At 39.3% G+C, this 24,112-nt stretch overlaps 1 protein-coding gene across 2 annotated transcripts in view; it reads right to left on the bottom strand.

Moving 5' to 3' along the window:
• PDSS2 (decaprenyl diphosphate synthase subunit 2) overlaps window positions 1-24,112 on the bottom strand; it is a 304,080-nt gene that overhangs the window by 14,640 nt on the left and 265,328 nt on the right. Inside the window, exons 6-8 of one of the 2 annotated variants that reach the window (XM_063443541.1) lie at window positions 12,280-12,453; window positions 6,400-6,528; window positions 963-998 (exon numbers count right to left, since the gene is read on the bottom strand). In XM_063443541.1, the coding sequence (XP_063299611.1) occupies window positions 963-998; window positions 6,400-6,528; window positions 12,280-12,453 (339 nt within the window). Of the gene's footprint in view, window positions 1-962; window positions 999-3,521; window positions 3,826-6,399; window positions 6,529-12,279; window positions 12,454-24,112 lie in introns of those variants that run through there. The other variant, XM_063443542.1, reaches the window with a different exon arrangement.

Here is a 24,112-nt window from a genome sequence, read left to right as displayed (position 1 = left end):
TCAAAGTGTGTTTACTTTAGAAGTTATATTCTGATCTGTTAACTGAACTTTAATTACAAGCTTTAGCAGGCTATTATCAGAGCAAGAGAAAATACATCCTAAATTAAATAGATTGCACAATAAAAGTTTAAATATTAGATCTCTTTTTGCCGGATATGTGTAGGGAGACTGTGTAGGTCTCGTGCAGAGAGGTGTGGCTAGAACTGCAAAAATAAAGTGATTTAACTCCTAAATGGTACAGGATTGAAAAATTAGACTGCAGGGGCATGAGCTATACACAAAAACCACTTCATTAAGCTAAAAAGTTATATTTGTGCTTAGAGTGTTCATTGAAGATTACCCTTCTCACTCTCTGACTGACAGCTGGGACAGTGTTATTTAAGAGCTTTATAATACGGAAATCTGAACTTTTATAAAATAAGTACAGGAAACTTAATGCTTTATGAGTTTGTAACATCCTTTTAATCTAGTAATTGTGCCAAATACAGATAGCCAGAATCAGAAGTTGCCGTGCAGACTGATGATGATCGATATCTTTAGCAGTGACATGCTACCATTGTATAAAAATATTTATTAAATAAATAAAAGAATCTGCATAAATAATTGTATTTGTTTTCTGCAATTTCCATTTTTATTTTGTTGATCAAGCATGCTAAAGTTTTTTATGAAGTGGTTATGGTGCCAGGAGGTCCTTGGTGCCAATTATCTTTAGGGGATAAACTGCTCACAATTGGTTTAACCCCAAAGTCATAAATCCAGTGCAGTTTAGCTCTGCCCTTGCTCTTCTGATGCCCTCGGATTCTTGAAACAAAAAGCCTCAAACTACCTAGGACAGGGGCATTGCTGATCGGCTGAGAGCGTTACCTGAGCGCCAGGGCACTCCTGGCACAGTAAAAAAAAGTTATCAGCCTGTAGTGGTTATGGCCCTTGGAATGTTCTAAAAAAAATCTGGATAATCTTACCTTTGCAAGGTCTATCAGGTTTCCTTTTAGTTGAGCCTAGACAGAAACATATGGCAGACTTAGTAATGCAACAGGTTAACCATAAAACAAACTCCATCAATAACATTAAACTTTCTGTGACATTTCACTTCAACAGTGAAGGATGTAAATGAATGAAATGTGAAGCACCGTACTTGTGTTTTTATGATGCTCAGTTTGTGTGAGTCATGGATTTCAAATGCAGAATGCTCATTCATACACATGGAAATGGCTACACTGATACAGTCATTGAACATTAGGAAAAAGCAAAACACCATAACATTATTGCTAACCTTGCCAATTTTCTGTCTTATTGTGCAGATACATCTCAGAACACAACAGAACAAACTGACAAGGACTTGGCTTTAAGGCTTTAATTGTGTCAATCAACATGCAATGATAGAAAGTGAAGACATTTTCATGAATAAAATGATTATATTGAGGACATGATTTGTCACATACTGACTGATGACAAATGACTTTAGATAAAGAATTCCCAAATAGTGCGATAGATAATGTTAAAGTAATTAGTTAGATGACATCCTAACAAAAACATGCTATGGTGTGGAGATATGTCAGAACATGATATCTACTAGTAAGATATCTGTTATTTAATGGGACTTGATTAAAGTCACTGACTGCATCAAACTTCAAATGCATAAATGTAAACTTTACTCCTACAGTTTAACCTTCCTTTCTCACCCCCAGTCTCCTATCCCCAAACACCTCTTTTTATAGCGTCACCTCATTGCTTTGCCTTGTCACCCCACTCGCCTTCCAACAGGCAAATTGTCCCCCGAGGAAAATAAATTTCTTTGTACATTTAACCTACCAAAATAATTATTTTAGATAACTATCATTATGCACCTTAAAGTGCAGCTGTCAAGCCAAACCGTATTTGGCGTCCCTTTATACAGCGGAGATTTTAATCCGCAATAGCAATATATAGAGGAAAAGTTATTTCATTATAGATTAAACAACAACACGTATGGAATACATGAAAGGCAGGGTCTAGCAAGCTATTAACAGAGCAGGAGATAAGAAATTCCAAATTAAAAATAATTTGCAGGAAGTGTAAACATTAGATACATGGAATACATAAATGGCTGTGAACAAGGACATAGAGTAGCCTGGCCGTTTAATTCTAGAGCACTGACAGTGTAAACTTAAAAAATAAATAAATAAATAAATAAATAAATATGTGCACATTTTTTTCTTCATTTGTTAAAGTGACACTATAAGCACCAAAACAACTTTAGCTTAATGGAGCAGTTTTTGTGTATAGATCACCTACCCTGTCTGTGACACTGCCTGCATGGAAAAAAAAGTTTTAATTTTCAATCAGATGTAACTTACTTTACATTCTTTTATCTCCTGCTCAGAAACTTGAACTTTAATTACACACAGGAAGCTCCTGCAGGGTCTATCCAGCTATTAACAGCGCAGGAGATAAGCAATTCCAAATTAAACAGAATTTGCAATAAAGGAAGTGTAAACATTAGATGACTTTTTACAGGAAGTGTTTAGGAAGGCTGTATAAGGGAGGTGTAGCTAGGGCTGCAAAAACAAAGTGATTTAACTCCTAAATGGCAGAGAATTTAGCAGTGAGACTGCAGGGGCATGATCTATACACCAAAACCACTTTATTGAGCTAAAGTTGTTTTGGCGACTATAGTGTCTCTTTAAAATGCATGATCCATTCTTCAAGTCTAAGTCACCACGGCGAGAAAACATTTAGGAGTGACTGCTCTCAATGCACATTTATATTAACTTTCTGTCTCTCCATCTTTGCTAATGATAATTAGCTGAGCTGGCGTTCCCTCTGCATAATGCCCTATACATCAAAAGGGTACATTTTTTAAACACTTGTTCCAAGCAATGAATGAAGTGAGCGTAATGTACTTTATTTACTGCTTCTTTCTGTATTAATTTCCCCAATCAAGTAGATAGGAGGTGGTTAGTAAAGTGGGTTAGTGCTACTCCTTCAGACCCTGAAAATGTCTTTCTTTGGCACCTCTAATAGACATCTGTGGCCTTTGCACAAAAATGGAGCTTGTGGCAAATATGACAAAAATATAAATCTGCCTTTCTCCCTTTAACATAAACTTACTAATGAGATCCCAAGAGCAACAGAAAGTGAGTAACATTGGATGTGCGAGCAATGACAAGTGCACTGAAAAACGCAATCATTCTGTCAAGAAGGTTTTATTATTTTACAGATCTAGACATCTAATGGCACCAAATATTAAACTTGAAGTCATTAAATGCTATACAGCCATTCTACTTTAACAATAACTTTCCCTCCTAACGAGATCTTCGAAACTGGTTTAAAAAACCACTCAGCTCTCCCTATAGGAGCAGTGAGAGGAGTATGTGTGTCAATTGCTTCAAAGTAGAAAGCTAGATATCCACTTTCTTTTTGTATCCTATGATGATGTATCATAGCGTACCTGTTTTTGTCAGGCATGGGACCATTATTGAAAGCGAATATAGGAAAACTGAGCTAATCATTGTGAGAAGGATTTGTTTTTTTTCCATAAGTCCTTTGCCATAACTGGCAGGCATTCAAGGATTAGTCCCATTATGTGTGGGCATTAATCTATATAGGTAGGTGTCCACATAGTAATTCTCAAATCAGCCTCCAAGGAAACCAATGCTCCAGGATTTAGTGTTAGCCCAGTTCTGTCCAACCGGAACATTTTGATAATCCCAAAACCCTTGGTGCTCCTTGCAGACATGATTGAATCCCGCTGGTCTAAAGAACAAATGCTCAACCATAATTCCCAATTGTGTTGGATTTGGGATCCCTGTGCTGTTGTCTCATGTTTTTTCCACTGATGCTCCACTGTGGACGAACAAAAGAGAGAGATTATGGAAAACAATCACAGTGAGTGACTTTTGCCCCTGCAATAGCCCTAACACAGTACTCTGCACTTTGGCACTTTTGTTGGATGGCTTGCATGATTACTGTTTAATTGCAAAGCATGTGACATGCCCCCTTTCCAGTCATTCAACATCACTAGAATGCAAAATATATCTACAATATAATATCCTGGGTTATATATTTGATTCCACATCACTAGTTATGTGCTTTGTAACCCTGCCTTGCACCCTGTCCAGGATCTTGTATCTCCCAATTTTGTACATGTAATAGAACAAGGGACCCTTCAGAATCTATTTAATTCCACAAAATAAAAAACATCTGTTAGGAAATGCTGATATTAGGGGAAGATGCTGAGCGGAAGACTGACAGAGGAATGGACAGTAGAAAACGGCTGGGAACTTGCTTTTAAAACAGATTTACATTCTATTTTTACCCGATATATTCACACAATTTGCACCAGATTTGTGTTGATTTTTTTAAATTCTTTATTTTGGGCACTAAGCATGTTAAAAAGAAATTAATTATGTGGGCTGTTGCCCTTAGAGTTCACATACAGTAGCAGAGGCATAGTTATCGGCTTGTGCACAGCAACATGCAGAGTGATTTTTTTTTTTAAGTCAACCTTGTATAATACAATAAGACAAGCCCCATTGGGCACATTAATAAGGTATATTCAGTAACGGTGTGTCTCACATAGGCATTAGTGCTCCAGAGGGGTAGCCGACTTCAGGGATTTACGTCCGTAAGTTAACCTAGCACTATTGTGGATAGTGGGGAGTGCGGGGGGAGAAGTCGGAGCTAGCGCTAGAATGAACATCTCTAACATATGACCGCACAATGTGTGGGCCCATTTGCATAAGGCTGTATTTGTATGATATGAAACTGTAAATGGGGAGATATATTGGCCCACTGACATTTCTAGAATTTGTAAGGTATTCAATATTATGAGATCAAAAGCAAAGTAATAACCATTGAGCAAAATAACATTTATAACTTGGTGAGTATAATCACGGGTTGTGGTGGCGGAGTTTGTGGCATCCTGAAGGATCTAAATTCGTCTGTTCAGTATAGTTCTTTCAGGCTGTATCGCCCGCTGGCATAGGGCGTCGGGACGATCTGGGTATAAATTCCCTTACTGTAGAGGGGTCAAGACGGGTCAGAGTTGTCGTGGACTCCGTTCGTGGAGCAGTCAGGCCCAACCGGCCCAGATGTAAGTCCAGTTCCTGTGGGCTCCTCGCTGGGTAGGTAGTTCCTTGGAAGGTGATGAGACACGGCACTTCCCAGCTATAGGGGATATTTTTGGATCTCAGGTGTTGTAGGCCCGGTTGAAGTGATATTCGCCAGCTGAGTGTGCTCCTCGTCAAGTCAGGGAACAGCAATGTATGGGAGTCTTCGAATGACAGAGGGGTTTTCCCTCGGGCTGCTGCTAATAATGCGGTCATGTCTTGAAGGGATGGAAACCTTGGGGGTGCTTTTGCCGATATGGGCAGGCGGAACAATCTGTCTATCTTCACAAGTTTTGCCTGTTTAGGTTGTAGTAGTGGTCAGCAAGTCCTATGTCATCAGGTAACCCTCTTATCCTTAAGTTATTTTTCCTTCTGTGGTCCTCCAGGGCCTCTACTTTCTCAGCTGTGCCAAGTTGTTGTTTGTGGAGATCCGAGATTCTCTTCTACAGAGTAGATATGCGTGTGTCTTGGGAGCTTGCAGAGGCTTCTAGGAGGGTAAGCCTCGTGGTGGCCCGCTTAATGGCCTCCTTGAAACTTGCTCGGTCGGCAGCTAAGTCTTGCCTGAGTCTTGTAAACATTTTTATCAACCTGCTGGAGGTGTCTTGGTCTAGTGCCCTGTGGGCAGATTCATCGAGGCGCCTTCTCCCGGGTCCGGGTAGGCTTCCACTGAGGAGTCGGAAAATCCGTCTTCCCCCAGTGCCATTTTCTCCCATGTGGCCTTCTGTGAGTTCTGCAGTAGTTCACTGATGTCGCGGCTATGACGGAGTTTGTCCGATCTCTGTTTTTTTGTTTTTCTTACCCATCATCACCTCCCCGACAGGTAGACTAGGTATGGGAGAGGTAGGTGCCAAATTTCTGCCGGTAAATCAGGTATTTTGCTTGCGTTGGTACGGAGCATTCCGATATGCGTCCGTGCTGGTTAATTGGATAACCATATCCAAGGTAAATGGTCCCAGAAGTATCAATTGTTATGGTGTTTATGGATGCCTTTGTTTGACTGTCTGTGTTTGTGTGTGTCTGTGTATACCTGTCTGTGTCTGCGTGCCTATCACTGCTTGTGTATACTTGTATGTTTGTGTGTAGGTGTCTGTTTGCTTGTGCTTGTATTTGTGCGCCTGTTTAGAACCACCTTTGTCTGTCTGTGTGTGTGTCCATGTCTTGAAGTAACTATGAGTTTAACCAAGAGGTATGTCAAAGGATGGGGTTTGGGGAGGTGCAATTAGGTGGGGCTTTAGGAAGTGTTATCCAAATTATTTTTGGCACTCGCAACCCCCCTGACAATCAGTAATTAAAAATTTAAAAATCTTACCTCTTTGATCTGTTGCATCCAAGCCTCTCTCCCTATAGAATCTTGATGAAGAACCACAGGTGCAGAGTTGAGACTAAAAGATGAGCCACTGTATTTACCATTTATAAACGGCTGGAGATCTGCATTAAGCTAAAAAACAAACAAACAATGAAGAGATAATTAGGATGAGCACTACAAGAAGAAAAACTTACAGATACAATAGTGGAAGTGTGGTTGTAATGAACAAGAGGAATAAAAAAACAAAACAACCAACCACAAAAAAACTACGCCCAAACAAATATTGTTGGAAAGCATTACTCTCTATGAGCTGATTGTTTGTTATGTGTGAAAACACAACCAACATGAGACGTGCGAAATCCAAGAATGGAAAAGGAGTATGCGTGGGGTAATCATCACTCAGCATTCTATTATTGGATAGATTTAATTTCAATTTCTACTGTACTCTGTGCTTAGCAGATTTTCAAAAGTACACATCAAGTAACCCAATACTTCATAAACACTGAATATTGTATTGATCCAACCGAAAACCGATATGCAAAGTGGAAGAAATGTGTAAACTTCCATAAATGTTTCTGAAAAGGGCTTCTATTTTGATTCAAACACATCAATAAAAACATGAAATTAATACTTCATCATCTAAATGAAAGGCAAACTGTGCTTTTACCAATCACTTTCCCCAGAAACAAAATAGTCATGGATGGGCTTTCCAGTTCAGGGGCGGTAAAAAGGTATATCCCCGTCAAATCAAGATATGCAACTCCCATGATGCTTTGCAAGGAATAATGTTTAGGTCATCTCTAAGCTAGCCTGTACTGCTATTTTTTTTAGTTTCATTTTTTTTATTTTTTAACAATGTGTAAACTAGTGTGCAATATAACTTAAAACTCCTGATATAAACAGAGGGGCATTGATTTGCTTCTGGCCAAAACTCAAAAACTTCAGGGAATACATCACCAGAGTGCTCTGGTACATGAAAACTACTTATAAATTATGAAATGAAAATCTGTTCTATTCCATTACCTTAAACAACAGGAGAAGGGACAAAACATTTTCACTTTAGGTTAGGATCAGGCTAATCTAAAGGAAACCCCCGTGAGACGTGAAGTCACCTGCATCTGTTTCTCAAGAATAACTGCTCGAATAGGAGAAAACAGATCTGTGGCTGGAAGTTTTCTAGTTTCAGATGTAATTTGGGATAAAACAATCTTACTAACATGTCATTTTCCAGTTGAGTCCAGCATAAAGGTGGTTTGCATGTAATGGAATAGATTGCAAGCTCGTCTGAGCAGGGTCCTCAGCAACCTATTGATCATGTAACATTTTGTAATTGTCTCATTTATTGTTAAATCTCCCACTCTTATAATATTGCAAAGTGCTACGGAATTTGTTGGCGCTATATAAATACCAATAATAATAATAATAATAATAATGGAAAACATCAATAAACATAAAAAGAGAATGTGATTTCCAAAATGCAGCAGCCACTGGTATCAGTAACATTTGCTGGCTGATGCCCACCTTAATATTTTTATATTACACATACCTGGTCTACGTGCAAAAAAGCTAAATGAAAGTAGGTCAGTGCTAATTAACACACGGAAAATGGGCAGGCATTATCTATTGATTATCTTAAAAAAAGCTTGGATGCATTAATGCATAAATAGAATATTCAAGGATATCATTGATATGTATGTAAACAGGTTGTCGATCCAAGGAGAAATATGATTGCCAATATGGAGCCAAGAACGATTTCCCCCCTTGTGTGACATAATTGGAAATGGATACAATTGTTGCTGTTTTTCCTTTGCCTTCTTTTGGATCAACAGCATAAAAGAATGGGCTGCACAATTGACCTTTAAAGGGACTCTCCAGGGAGCCCCTGTTTACTCACCTGGTTCCAGCTCCGGGAGCCTCGTCCCCTATTTCGTCAAAATGACGAAATAGGCGGGCGCGAGCAGGGAGCAATCAGACGCTTTCATTTGGAAGCGTCATTGCTCCCTTGTGCGCATGCGCGGCTTCGCCGCACATGCGCACATACTTCAGAGGGCGGCATTCATGCGCGCGGTGTGAGCGGCCGCGAGCTGAGCTAACTGACAGCTCAGCTCGCGGTCTTTGCCCGCCCCCCTCCTCTGCGGACAGGCTGGAGAGAGAAGGCGCGCACACAGTGACACGTCTGACGTGTACAGGGCCTTTTTAGGGCCCTGCATGATAGGAAGTGCCTCTAGTGGCCGTCTGAGTGACGGCCACTGAAGGTATTCCTATCAATCAATGTAAACACTGTATTTTCTCTGAAAATACAGTGTTTACATGAGAAAGGCTGCAGGGAGCTTTAGATCTCACCTGAACAAATACATTAAGCTGTAGTTGTTCAGGTGACTATAGTGTCCCTTTAAGGAATTTAGTATTTTTTTCAGCTTAGACAACTATGTAAAGTGCAGCTGGTGGCTCCTTCTACAGCAAGCGTGTCAAACTCAAAAGCTAGCACGGGCCAAATAAACAAGGTTTAAAGTTTATGTGGGCCGCAAAAAAAAAAAACTTACATTACAAGACTTACATTTTCATAGAAACGTAGGTTTGTTTTGAAAAGCACAGTATATAAAAAAACAAACAAAAAAAAAACTGCATCCTCCTCTACTAAACACCATAAAAGGACGCACACGAGGGAGCAGTGAGGAGCAGGAAGACTGAGCTCCCTCGCTGCCGCCAGCGACCTCTCCCCCTGGTTCCTACTCCTCCGTACCCTGGTACCGGGTAAATTTTAGCAGAGTAGGCACCTGCAATGTGAGGAGAGCAGGTGCCTACTCTGCCTTAGTAAGCATGGCAAACTCGCGGCTCGCTGGGCGCAAAAATATTCATTGAGTTTGACAAGCTTGTTCTACAGTTTGCACTCCGTTTTCTAAGTAAATGGTTAGTTCATGCAGCTGCTCAGTTATGAGTTACAGTTTAAATGAACACTCTAATGGAAAATATTATATATATAATTTTTTAACTCTGCAGTGTCAATTTAGATTGATTAAGATAATAAAAATATATCACAATTTAACTTACCGGTAATGCAGTGCAGCAACAGGCTCCTCAATGCAGCCCGATCCACTATCAAGCATGATGTTTATTGCCCAATGAAATGCTTCTTAAAATGAAGCACTGAGGACATGGTGCATGCATGGCTATTCCTTTGATCCAGCAATACGATTATTTTTCATAGAGAAGCACTGGATGCACACGCAGTATCTGGCAGCTGCATGTTTGCATGCTGACAGACGCAAAGTAGATTCAGACAGGTTTGGAATTAGCAAAATGGAATTGGAGCCTGTATGCAACAGCAAAGTTGCAGCAACAGCACCTATGCACCAAAATCACTTCATTGGGATGAAGTGATTTTGGTTCTTAGACTACCCAATCAAATGAATGGATAAGTTTAACATGGGTAAAAACAAAACACATAGGTACAATGGCTGTCTAGTAAGGTGATAGATGCGCGTCCCTTTTCTACAGCGACAATGAACTAGAATGAGTAGGGAAGGAGCAGTGGGGAAAGGATGATCGAATCAAAAGGCTCATGCAACCTTCGTATGAAGTCAAAAGGGAAGGGTAACAATAATGTCACTAGAACTTACATATGTCACATGAGCCAACCCAATGGTGATATCACTTTACAGGATATATGTTTGGTTACATGAAAAGGGGAGGGAGTGGGAGTGGAACACGGAGTGGGAAGGGAATAACCAAAATGAAACTATTTACACAAAGAGAACAAGAGACAGAAAGAAAATAAAAAGAGAGCGTAGAGGGAAACGAGCGCCCTAAAAGAGAGGCAAGGCATAAGTGGTGAGAGGCTGGAGGTCCAGTATCATGAAAGCCATTTAGAGATATATGATTAATTGATTGGCATACTTGCCAGGGGTCCCAAACTTTATGAAAGGACTTCGGTGTATCGTGTAGTTGAGCAGTCAATCTATCCATATCCAAGTATGCAAGGCAAAACTTTGCAGTTAATTGTATAGAGAGATGGCAACTATCTGCCCATAACTCTCTAATTACTCTGAGTTGAAAGGGCAATTCTGGCTGCTCTTGTGAAAGTGTCAAGGGGTGTCAAGAGTAATAATGCCCACGTGTTCAGCAGAAACGAGCTGAATTTGCAATCAAAAGAGTTTTAATTTAGGGCAGAAAGGAGAAATGTGCCCGATTCTCTGCATTGTTTCCAGCACTGGTCAAAGGGGAGCTTATTGAGTTTTCGAAGTCTAGTGGGAGTTAAGTACCACCGAAAAAAATATAAAAAAAAATTTGTAGGCTGCTTCCTTATGAATAACACAGATCGATAGAGATGCTATTACTACCCAAATCTCTGACCAATCGCTAGATTCCTTTGGAGGACCCAGGATCCTCTCCCAGGCCTCGAAGTGCAGGAGAAAAAACGATATATCGTTCAGCTGATTTACTTTGCTAAATGTGTTAGCAACCATGTAAAAACATTGCAGTAATACACCTGTTTTGTTAACAGTTACATGTACGTTGGTCTATTCACCAAAGTTGTAAGTCCTACTCTCAAAATGGATAGAGTATTCATCAGCCAAAATGCATATAACAAAAGCAAATTTACTTGCACACTATACCATGTGCAATTGGAACAATGTTAACATTTGTATTACTTATGATACTGTTAATGCTTGCTGAACACAGAATCAAGGCACGTTGTGAATATAGATACCAGCAGGCCTGCATTAAAAATAAATAAATATATATATTGCGCAAGTGTACACAAAGCTATTATGTACATATTGCTTAAATATTTCTCCACAAAAAAGTGTATTGTGTGAGAAAAAAACAAAGAGAGACACAGGTGAGAAAAGGAGAGAATACGGGGGGACCACGACCTATTGGGTCCTTGATATTTTTTTTCTTGGAGGTGGGAATGGGAAAAGGAGTGAAGATGAATGAGGAATGAAAAGTATAGGAGACACCATGGAAGAGAGGGGGAGAGAGGAAGGAAACGGAGTGGAGCAAACAATGAAGTGAGTCAGAGAGTGCAAAATATGATCAATATTAAAGGAAACAGTAATGGAAAGACGCGGACGGAATATGGAATAAAGGTAGCGAGAGAAATGGCAAAAAAGCATGGAACATAGGAGAGCCACTGAAAGAGAGGGGAAGTATGGAAGAGAGTTTGGGAGAGGTGGAGATCGTGTTGGGGAAAACCCGTGAGGAAAGCAATGGGATAGGGTTCAGAAAGTCCAGTTGAGAACGCACACGTAAATATAGAAAGGAAACCCACACCCTGGTGCCACACGAAAGGAGGGCCAATCCCCAGCAGACAAAGTTGAATGGAAAGCCTGGGCACACGATATGGTATCCAAAAGCAGATTTTATTTAGGAACAAGGTAATCGAGGGGCAGCAATAGAGACATAGGGAGAGAGTGTGGAGGAAAGTTTCAAAAAATAAATGGAAGATGGATGGGTGAAAACATGGAAGAGAGATCTATAGAGAGCAATGACAAATGGTGGGAAGCGCAAATGGAACGAGACAGGAAGAACAATGGGAAAAAGGGAGCGAGAACAATGGAAAAGGTAAGAAGAATAAAGGACAAAGAAATGGAAAAGCAACATTTAAAATAAAATGGTAAGCAAAATGAATAAATAGGTTTCCCATCTCTCAAAAACATTTTATTATTCATTATTCACTATCTATACTATGGACAGTAAAGAACATGTTTATCTCACATTTACTGACTGACAATTCTTCATAATCTCCTTTAAGTGCAAGCTTGTGACAAACATATTGCCCATGGGCACCCAAACAAAGAGACTGTTTTTTGAACCAATATGGCATGCAGGACAGAGGCAGTAAAATGAGGTCATGATGGAACAGTGTTAAATTCTTACCTTGTAACTCAGAGACATGTGCTTCCCATATTGAAAAGCCATAGACTGCACCTCAGAATCATGTTTTGCCAATTCCATTGCAGCCTGACAGCTTTTGGCCAGCAATGAACCATGAGACAGGAAAATGTGCTCCATCCAATTGGCTATGCCGATGTCATCGGTAAAGGTGTTTTTCTGAAATAAAAGAGAGGCCAGGTGCAGGAATTTACGCAAGGGACTTAAAGAGAAATAAGCAAGTTCTTTTAATTAATTGTATGTTATAGTAGTAATGATTTCTTTTTTTGAAAAAAGAAACAGAAAACAAAACAAAGAAAGAGAAAACAAAATAAGAACCAGATGTCTCTAGGTAAGTCAAGCATACTGTGAGAGAAGTGTATATGACTTACACACATAAGTAACAGTGTATTAAATTATATTAACAAAATTCTAGTGAGATCAAAAAGTGGCAAGAATTCCTCAGTAATTAAAGTACCGGTAAACGCTTAAATAGTCTGTATCTACAGGTTATAAGATGATAAACAACACAGCAGGGCACTAGCAGTTTAAATCTTTGGACAGAGTGTAGAAATCTACTGATCAACCCTCACTTGATACATGCAACATACTGTGATTACTTCAAAGGCTACGACAAACTGCACCGGCATACTGTCCAGATAATTTTGCTGGTACAGGGTTACCAGGGTTATTCACTCAAGTGACAATTCCACTCTGACATTACATTTAGAATACATTAGAATTAATAATATATTGGTACCCAATAACTTCACCGTGATTAACCTTTTAATCATGTACGGCATGACTACAATTTTATCTCTATACTGTGCAAGCCAAGTGTCATGCAGAGAAATTCCAAAAGGCTCGTCACTAAACATTTCAGTTAGTCCAATAAAATAAGTATGAAAAGTGCAATATTTCATTATTTTGCATTTATAACATCATACACTAAAAGCGCAGCAAAGTCTTCTGACTGTTAATTGTGAAATCCAGTGTATACAACATGTACGTATACTAAAGCAAACTGTGCCACACACATACCATGAAACATTAGAATTTCCGAAATCACCAGACGCTGAAATAAAATAAAAATGAACGGATCTTTAACAAATCAAACCGATTCTGATCCATTCGTTTTGATCAAGCTAGGAAGCTACTAAACAGTTGAAAAACAGGTAAATAGGTATTTTCTTTCACTTCTCAGCTAAATCTCCAGCATAGACTTGATCACAATATTTTGCTCTCCCAAGCATAGCAACCACAGCACATGCATTGTGGTAGCTAGGGAAAACCCCATAGCCAATGCTGCTAGTGCTGGCTAGGGAGTATAGGAATGGAGTGAATGACGCCAGCATACTTGCAACGAGCCAGTGCATTGGCGTGACACAGGCCAAGTGATGCAATTCAAATAAGTGTGCAGGCAGAGTGCAAGGTGACCGGAGGTAGGTATTCCATGAACAGTAACATCCACAAAGACGAGGAAATGGTGGCGCTGGAACGGAGTATGGTTATTAATTCTCCAAATGTTACATTGAATACATCATGTATCCTTGTGGTACGATGCAGTCAATGTATTTAGTGGAGGGATTTTAATAAAGTCAACAATGGCACTAAAGGATCCCTTTTTTTCTTTCAGTTGTATAGTAGATCATTTACTATCCTTACTGAAACAATTGCAACGATACGATTCGATTCAGATCTGTTTCGGTGTTGTTGATTCAGTGCAAAACAAATTGACATATCTATCATAAACACTACACAACGATAACTTCTCGGTCAAACAGTTTTCAACTAATTTCAACCAAATCAGGAGAAGCAGAGGCAGCCTGCAGCCCCCTCACTGGAATTGCTAATGTGGAAGTTCTACTACTGCAGCGACAGTGTCAATTTCAACCAAATGTTTTAGCTATTCTTGAGTGAGTCAGCTAATGTGCTCAGCAAATCAACGGCACCTAAATATGGATATCGATTTGGCTAATACGGAAGTGGGGGCTTTTGAATGGGGGCTACACCTTGCGTATGCCTGCGACCCCCAGTTTTGGTCAAATAAAGAAGCAGGGGACAGCACCATAATCACTACAATGACATATGGTACTTATGCTTAGACTGCCCCTTTAAAGCACCACTCTAAGTACTATAACCACTAGATAATTATTTGCACAAAGACTAATTACAGGCTGCTATTTCTGTGTGAACTCCTACCCAAAGGTGGACAGCTAGAAATGAATAATGTTGAAGTTAAATACAGAATTTTGTGACCAGCTGCAGAGGGATCAGGGTTTTTTTTTTTTTTTTTTAAATCTGCTTAAAAATTGTTTAACGGAGAATGGGAGAAAATAGCACCCAAAGCCTTAACTAGAGTACTGTATTTTAATGAGCACGGCCTTGAAGCTTCCCATTTTTCCCCCTAGTACTTTTTATTCAAATTATGATCCGGTAACTCTAACTTGCACAGAGACCACTACGGCCAAAGCTTAGCTAGAACAATTAATTTAGGGAAAGATTTAAGATCTCACTAACATTATAGAACTACAAAGTAATGAAAATGTCCCCGTTCGTTCACAGACACCAAGTTAAAATTACCAGAAACCTCATCTGCAACTGCATCCTTTAGAAGAATCATTGTATTTCAGGAAAGCAGATAAGATTATTGGCTGGAAGCCCGATCAAGCATTCAACATTTCCACTCGAGGTTAAAGCCGAGGAGTATTTGTATATAACATACATTGTTAAAGGATCACTAAAGACACCCGGCACACTTTACCTCAATGAATGGGACTGGGGGGCAACAGTCCAGTCATTTTCAACATGCAATATAAAACATTTGATCGAAATTGCAATGTCTACATTGCAGTGCTAAATACACCTCCAGAGGCTGTCTTCCAGACAGCCACTAGAGGCACTTCCTCCTCCAGAACCAAGTGAAACTGATGGCAGCATTTGATTGGAGGAGTGCTGTATTTGCCCATTCATGCCTATTTTCAATCAAATGCTTCTCTGTGAGAAGCACTGGGCTGAAACAGGTCAAGGAAGATGTAAGCAAAAATTATTCTTCAACAGCAAAGGAGGCTGGACAGAAGGGAACTTATAGTCCCGAAAAAAAAGCCCATTTGTTTTGTTTTTGGGGACAACAGGTTCCCTTTAAAACACAAATGAGGCATAATGCATAAATGTAACTAAAACATACGTTAGTTGAGCTATACAATACAATATGTAACTGTGACTACATTTGTAATGAGTTCTAATTTTGAAATGCTTATCATAGCAACCTTCTTACAAAGAGTGATTGTGCTACAACAATTGCTGCATGCATATCTGCCGGCTGCCATAAATTTTCATATCATTTTCTTTCTTTATGTCTTTGCACATTCATTGTTACATGTTTTAAACTTAAATTACACCCCAAACATAGGGGGGCCCCGGCTGAGAATTATGGGAGATGGAGTTCTCAAATGTCTCTAGTGCCAAGGTTAGAAACCACTGCTTCAAAGAATAAGTAACTGGGGCAACGTAGTCATATAATTACGGTTATTCCCACAGTCTGTTGCGGAACTGTGTGGTTGGAAAATCTCTAAGAAAAAAACAAAAAAACTGAAAATCCTTATTGGTAGAGTGATTAAACATTGATCCACTGGAAAATATAGTATATATAAAGTATAGCTTTTATAGTATAATAAAGTGTAGCATCAAAATGAGTACAGAACGTGGTGGTGATGGTGTGGTCACATTGTCTGCAGAATTACATAAAAATACTGAAAACTACACCGAACATGTACATTAACTCAGTCCAAATTCATCTGAAACTTTGACCATTTGAGGATTCCTCAAAAAAAGCAAATAACCTTGTACCTGAAAAATGGCATTGATCCATGCAACTCATTACTTATCAATACAAAGATTTTCTTAAGAGGTGGGAGCTATGGGCCCAACAGGTGTAGATCACTGGGTGGTCATTTTTTTGTTATTTATGTTTTAAATTTAGCAACACAAAAATAAAAGAAATAAAAAAATATTCAGCCTAGCTTCAGGAAATATTATTAGAAGTCTTAATAATGACAATAACGGTTTTATAAAACGATGCAGCTGATTAATGCACAGCTGTCACAACTCAAACAAAAAAACAAAACACAAAACAATATTTAACCCCTTAACACCGCAGCCAAATGTACAAGTTGTGAACGAAACAAAATGTAAACAAAACCTGGCATTTGCGCTATATGTCTGTCAAACCGTAATTCACCTCTTTCATATTAAATGCACCCCCCCTTATTATATATAATTTTATTCAGGGGAAACAGGGCTTTCATTTAATATCAAATATTTAGCTATGAAACATAATTTAATATGAAAAACATGGGAGAAAATAAGATTTTTTTAGTTCTACATGACATTTTTTTTCAATTGAAAATTTTTATTTCTCGAATCTAAGAATTCGAGTATTTAAAATGTATTTTTTTAAACAAGGAGGGAGGGGGAGAGGGGTACAGAATAAAGAAAGGGAGGGGGGGGATCAATACAGTCAAGGCACTCCATTTGTACACAGTTTGCCGTAAATCGTACAATATATCATACATTACATAATTACACAGTTTTCGCAAGATTCTATAACATAATAATGAAGCATTTGAGTCCTTACATGTGTCCAGTTCGTAAAGAAGTTAGCCTTCTCTATCGATATCTACCCTTGGGGTGTTCGGGATCAGCTAAGAGATTAAACTAGAGATCGAACTAGGCTAGAGCGTCCTCTCTGACTCTGCTAGTTAGGGAATAGTAGTGGTTGAAGTGGTTTGGCGGGTCAATTCTATAAACGGTTTCCAGACTTCGACAGTCCGTGCTCTGACCGTGTGGGAGGTAGAAGTTAGGAGCTCGTATTTATAATAATGTGTTATTCTATCTAGTAATTCCCTATGGGAAGGACACCTAGTGGATTTCCAACTTTGGGCAATAAGATGTCGAGCCGCTAAAATTATTAAGGACGCTATTTTCTTATCTGCTTTCTTCCAATGGGTCGGGAAGATCAGCAGGAGTGTTAAGGACGGAGTTAAGGGTTCTTTAAGGTGAATCAATTGTTGCAGGAGTGAATGGACCAATGTCCAGAGCTGAGATAACTCTTTACACTCCCACCAAACGTGCATCATGTTGCCTATGTCTGTCATGCACCTCCAACACTTTGGGCTTGTTTTGGGGTATATCTGATGAAGTCTTTGCGGTGTAAGGTACCATCTGTATACCACCTTTTTATGAGCTTCTATGTGTGAATAGCAGGAGGTGATGCCCCAAAGCGCTGTCAGAGCTGAGAGCCATTGTTCGTTTGTAAATATTGGCATTCCCTCTTTTTCCCAATTTTGTACGTAGGTGAATGAGTGGGGAGTATTAAAATCGAGTGTGTTCCTATAGCACAATGATAAAGATTTGGGTTTTTGTGGTGAATGGTGACATCTATTTAGGATCTCTATCGTGTCCTTTAGTCGGTATGGTTGGATCTGAGGGTGTAAGGATACATGGGCAGAGACAGCACTTTTTAATTGTAGATACTGAAAAATGCAAGAGTTAGGAATGTGATATTGGGATTGCAAGATTGGGAACGGCTTAAGGCCCTGATGTGTACATATATCTTTAATAATCTTTACACCATACTTGGTCCAGATTTTTAGGGACAGCCATGGTGTCAATCCAGTTAAAGCTTCTATCGGGGCGTTTACGCAGAATTTCCCCTTTTCGGTTATTGTAGCCATCAGCCTGTCCCAGTATTTAAGCATCAATACGGAAGTGGGGTATAGCGACAGTTTTGGTGGTCGGTGTATCTTAGGGGACCACATAGCGTGGAGTAAGGAATGTGGTTTGGACCTGTCGGATTCCATATCAGCCCACTGAAACGTGTGTTTAGAGGCATGGAAGCGGATAGCAAAGTCTAGAATGGAAGCTTCATAATACGAGGCTAACTTGGGCGCCCCTAGACCACCTCTAGATTGAATCTGTTGTACAATAGATATATGTAAGCGTGGTTTAGTTTTGTTCCAGATAAATCTGGATATCATAGCTTGGATGGACTTGATGGTTTGTGGTGGTACCTGTATTGGTAGCATTCGAAATATATAGAGAATTTTGGGTAACAGCACCATTTTGACTGTGTTTATTCGTCCCAGCCATGATAAAGATACATGTTTCCAGTAGTTGCAAAGTGACTTACAAGTCTGTGAGAGCGTCCCATAATTCAGCGATAGTGTTTTATGAGTATGAAGTGCGAGCTTCACCCCTAAATATGTAATAAAGGTTTGTCTCCAGTCGAATTGATATAACTGTCTAAGCAAGTTGGCTTGTGTTGATGGTAAGTGGAGGGGCAGTGCTTGTGTCTTGGTGTTGTTAAGTTTATAATAGGATATGTTACTATATTCGCGCAGGAGGGAGATGAGGCGAGGTATCGTTGTCATTGGGTTGCTAACCGTTAATAAAATGTCATCTGCAAACATTGACAATTTGAAGGACGAGGGGCCTATATTGATTCCTGATATTGAAGGGTCATTCCTAATTTTGTACGCTAAAGGTTCTAGGGCGAGAATGAAGAGAAGAGGGGAAAGTGGACAACCCTGTCTAGTGCCATTAGAGAGTGTAAAAGGACGAGAGGTAAAGCCTGAGTTATACACTTGTGCGGTAGGGGATTTATATAACGCCAAGATGCCCTGGATCATCTCTTGTGGGAAACCATATTTGTTTAATACTGAGATCATGTAAGCCCAGTTCAGCCTATCAAAGGCTTTTTCCGCATCTAAAGCCAATAGTATGCTTTCGATCTTCTGGTCTGCAATGTGAGAGAGAATGTTTAGGATCTTTCTGGTATTATCGGATCCTTGCCTGCCTCTGACGAAGCCTGCTTGGTCATTATGTATGATACGGGATAATATCGGGCTCATCCTATTAGCTAGTAATTTGGCATAAATTTTAGTGTCACAATTCAGCAGTGATATAGGTTGGAAATTTGAACATTGAGTCGGCGGTTTCCCGGGTTTTGGCAAGGTCGAAATGTGGGCTTGTAGCATTGCTGTGGGCATGGAACCTATTTGAAAACAGTGATTAAAAAATTTCTTCATATATGGTAATAAGATCTTTCGGAATGTGTGATAGTACAGATTTGTGAAGCCATCAGGGCCTGGGGATTTACGCTTTGGTAATTGGTCGAGGGTGTCAATTATTTCTTGATCTGAGAACGGTTGAATTAGGGCTTGACATTCTTCTGGGCTGAGGATAGTCAAGTCAGTATCTCGCAAAAACAGGTCTATATCGGTTTGTTTAGGAGGGGGGCAAGCTTGCGGCTGTGCTAAATTATAGAGGCTACTATAATATTGACTCAACTCGTCGACTATCGCTTGTGGGTCTGTGATTTTGCTGCCTTGGCTTGAGGTAAGGAAGGCGATCTTAGATGTTGGAATTCTCGCTTTAAGTTGCGCAGCCAGGGTTTTCCCTGCTCTATTTCCCTCATGGAAGAATTTATGTTTCAATTTTGTGAGGAGGTAACTTGTTTTTTCCATTTCCATATTTTTCAAAATAGATTGTAGTTCAAGAATCCGTTTAGTGATATTGTGGGAAGGCTGTGTTTTGTTCGTGCGTGTGAGTGTGGCTAGTTCTTTGTGTGTGTCTATATAGTGTTTAGTTCTCCTTTTATGGTTGTAACTAGCTTGTTTAATGAACTGTCCTCTGAGGACGGCTTTGTGGGCTTGCCACAAGGTGTCTATGTTCATCTCTTCTACATCGTTCAATACAAAGTATGTATGGAGTTCTTTTTCGATTTGTGTGATCAGCTCGTGGTCATTCAAGAGGTAATCATTAAGGCGCCATGTACGGGTCCCAGAAATGGGATATTGTGTGGTAAGGGATATTGTAATTGGGGCGTGGTCTGACCACGTAATGATACCTATGTCCGCCTTGACTAATTTCGGAATTAGAGTTGAAGGAATAAGAAAACGGTCGATTCTTGAATATGTGTCATGAACTTGGGAGTAATGCGTATAGTCCTTGTCTAAAGGGTGCAAGGTTCTCCATGCGTCTGTATAGTCGTGTGCCAGCAATACTTTATCTATATAGGATATGGAGCGGGTTCTTTGATTCGTGGTTTGTCTCGAAATTGTTGGAGAGGAAGTAGTATCTAAAGATTGATCTAGAACAGGGGTAGGCAACCTTTTAGCAGCACTGTGCCGATATAGGATTGTGGTGTCCCGTAGCGTGCCGATCCTATTTTTTTAAATTGAGGTGTGTATGCTGCTTGTGTTATTTTTACTGTAATTGCCTAGTAGCGTTGTATTTGTGAGCGTTGTATTATATTGTATATGTTCATTAGTAGTTTATGGTATCGTGTATGATACATATGAATGTGGGCTGTGTATGAGGGCTGCTTGTGGAATTGTGTGTGGATGGATATGTCACATTGTGTGTTTGGTAGTGTGTGGGGGCTGTTTGGGGTATTGCATGTGAGAGGCTGCATGCGGGGTTGTGTGCATGTATGTGGATTGTTAGTGGTGTTGCGTTTGTGGGGATTGTGTGTATGTTTGTGTGTGGGCTGTTCGTATTATTTGTATGAGGGGAGGGTTATTCTGCATTTCTGTGTATATCTAGCAGTGTGGGTTCCTTCCCTAGGTTCCAGTGGGGACCAGGCCGGCCAGGTATAGCTCAAGTATAGGAGCTGCAACAGCAGCTGCAGGCTGCTCAGCTACAGTGTTGATTCCCATTCACAAGTGCTGGGAGGAAGTGATCTGAGATCACTTACTCTATGTGCTGCAATGCATAAATTGAGGATTGTCCTTCACCACCTTTTCGTATTAGCAGATATCTGAAGTTTAACTGGGACTCCTGATAGGACAGAGCCTGTTTGGCTCTAGCAGCCTTGAGTGCCGTGCGAAGACACCTCGAGTGCCGTGCATGGCACTAGTGCCGTAGGTTGCCTACCCCTGATCTAGAATGAAATTTGTGTCTCCCCCTATGACAACGTCTCCAAATTTGTAAGCTGACGATAAAACTAAGATTTGTTCAATAAAGGTATGGCAGTCAGTGTGTGGGCCATATAGATTGACCAGCGTGTATTGTGCATTGTTAATAGTACATTGAATTAAAAGATAGCGACCTTTTTTGTCGGATATTTTTTTCACTAGTTGGAATGCCACGTCTTTACTAATCAGGATAGAGACGCCTCGTTTTTTCGTCTTATAAGTGCTATGATAACCGATCGGGAAATGTCTGGAGGAAAATTTTGGGTGGTTGGATGTTTGGAAATGTGTCTCCTGGTAAAATGCTATATGGGCTTTCTGTTTTTGTGCTTCTAGTAAGGCCATCCGTCTTTTATGTGGTGTATTTAACCCTTTGGTGTTCACTGAAATAATATTAAGAGTCATGGTGTATCATTGGGGAATTCTAGCTTACGCTGCTGATTCTCTAGGAGCGATAGAAAAAAGAAAATGGCAAATGACTGGACGATAAGTTTAAGTTCCAATATACTATATACTCGCTGTGTAACTCTTTGGGCTTTTAGAGGGCATGCATGAGATAGCGTGTGCCCTGTGTTGAAATCCTTGACTGTTCTAATATGACAGCACATAAGTGCCTTGTTGGGAGATAGGATTGTAGGGTGGGGGGAGTAACTGGGAAAATAAAACCAACTATGTACAGAAAAGGGGTCTCAAAAGTGAGACCTGAGAATCCTGGTATTGCTGGGCATTCAAGCCCTTATGGGGGTCAGAGAATCCCCATACGTGATGGGAGAGATCAACACCTTGAGGTTGTTCGGGATACTACTTAGGCTTCCATGGATCCTGGCCACATTTGATAGCGTAGGAAAGCTAATGCTGTGAAGCGTCCTATGACTTAGGCAGTAGGTATGCAGTTGTCTCTGGTCGTTTAGCTGGTATAACTATCAATGTCAATATAGTATCATCTGCGGTCACATGTCAGGCATACCCAAGGTTGTCACCTGTGTCTGGTATTGGGCATAGAATAGCACATATCCCCAGGTAAAACAAGTTAGGGACCAAATCATGCATTACATAACATTAAAAAAAAAAAAAAAAAAAAAAAAAAAAAATTCAATATGAAGCCCAGTATACAAACAGTATCATTATCCATCAATCATGGTTTAAATCCCAATGCGTAGATAGTAACCTATAATATCTTGTGGGCTTACTGGTGATATTTTAGCATGCTCCATTTTAGTGCCGATAGCTCGGGAGGGGGCTGCGTGAAGCAGTGGGAGTATGCGTCGCGCGGATCTTGCAGGCCCAACCTGGCGTCTAAAGATCACAGAGCGCTACGGAGTTATTCTGGGTTTACACCCGTCTCAGAGGCCTAATGGGTCAGTTCTACATGACATTTTAACTGTCAATGTCATAATACGGTTTGCTTTTACTGCAATAAAATACACATATTTGTATTCAGCAAAGTCTCACGTGTAAAACAGTACCCCCTATGTACAGGTTTTATGGTGTTTTGGGAAGTTACAGGGTCAAATATAGCGTGTTACATTTGAAATTGAAATTTGTCAGATTGGTTACGTTGCCTTTGAGACTGTATAGTAGCCCAGGAAATAAATTTACACCCATAATGGCATACCATTTGCAATAGTAGACGACCCAAGGTATTGCAAATGGGGTATGTCCAGTCTTTTTTAGTAGCCACAAACACTGGCCAAAGTTAGCGTTAGTATTTGTTTGTGTGTGAAAAATGCAAAAAACGCCAATTTTGGCCAGTGTTTGTGACTAAGCGGCTACTAAAAAAGACTGGACATACCCCATTTGCAATACCTTGGGTTGTCTACTATTGCAAATAGTATGTCATCATAGAGGTAATCTTCATTATTGGGCTACCATAGGGTCATAAAGGCAACGTAAGCAATCTGGCGAATTTTAATGTGAAAAAAATGAAACACAAGCCTTATATTTGACCCTGTAATTTTTGAAAACACCATAAAACCTGTACATGAGGGGTACTGTTCTACTCGGGAGACTTCGCTGAACACAAATATTTGTGTTTCAAAACAGTAAAAAGTATTGCAGCAGTAATATCGTCCGTGTAAGTGCTGTTTGTGCATGAAAAATGCAAAAAACGTCACTTTTACTGGCGATATCATCGTTGTAATACATTTTACTGTTTTGAAACACTAATATTTGTGTTCAGCGAAGTCTCCCGAGTAAAACAGTACCCCCCATGTACAGGTTTTATGGTGTCTTGGAAAGTTATAGGGTTAAATATAGTGCTAGCAAATTAAATTCCTTATACTTTCGGCATGGGTTGTCAGGCAGGTCCCGCTAATTGTAATTAATTAGGATACCTAATTATGTAAAATTATTACATAAATATATGTGTAGAATTAATATATGTATATATATACATGTGTATATATATATATATATTTTTTTAAATATTTTTATTTATATATAGGTATATATATAGTGATATATACGTATATATTTATGTATATAGATATATATATTATTTCGTTCTACGTGTATTTTGATATAAATATATATATATTAATATCACAATACAGTTAGAACGAAATAAAACACATCTATATATTTTTTAATATTTTATTTTTAATTATTTTTTTTATTTAATTTTTTTACGTATTTACATATTTATTTTTTTTATATTATTTATAAATATATATATAACAATAATTATATATATTTAATCAGTATCAGTCTACGTGTAATTTGATATTAATATATATATATATATATATATATAATTATATATATATTAATATTAAAATACACCTAGACGGTGTATGTGTATGTGTGTATATGTGTATATATATACTTAGATCATATATATAATATATATATATGATCTAACGATT

This window comes from Pelobates fuscus, chromosome 2 (genome assembly GCF_036172605.1).
Source record: "Pelobates fuscus isolate aPelFus1 chromosome 2, aPelFus1.pri, whole genome shotgun sequence".
NCBI lineage: Eukaryota > Metazoa > Chordata > Amphibia > Anura > Pelobatidae > Pelobates > Pelobates fuscus.
The sequence above is the reverse complement of the archived record's forward strand: the minus strand, read 5'-3'. Positions and strand labels throughout refer to the sequence as shown.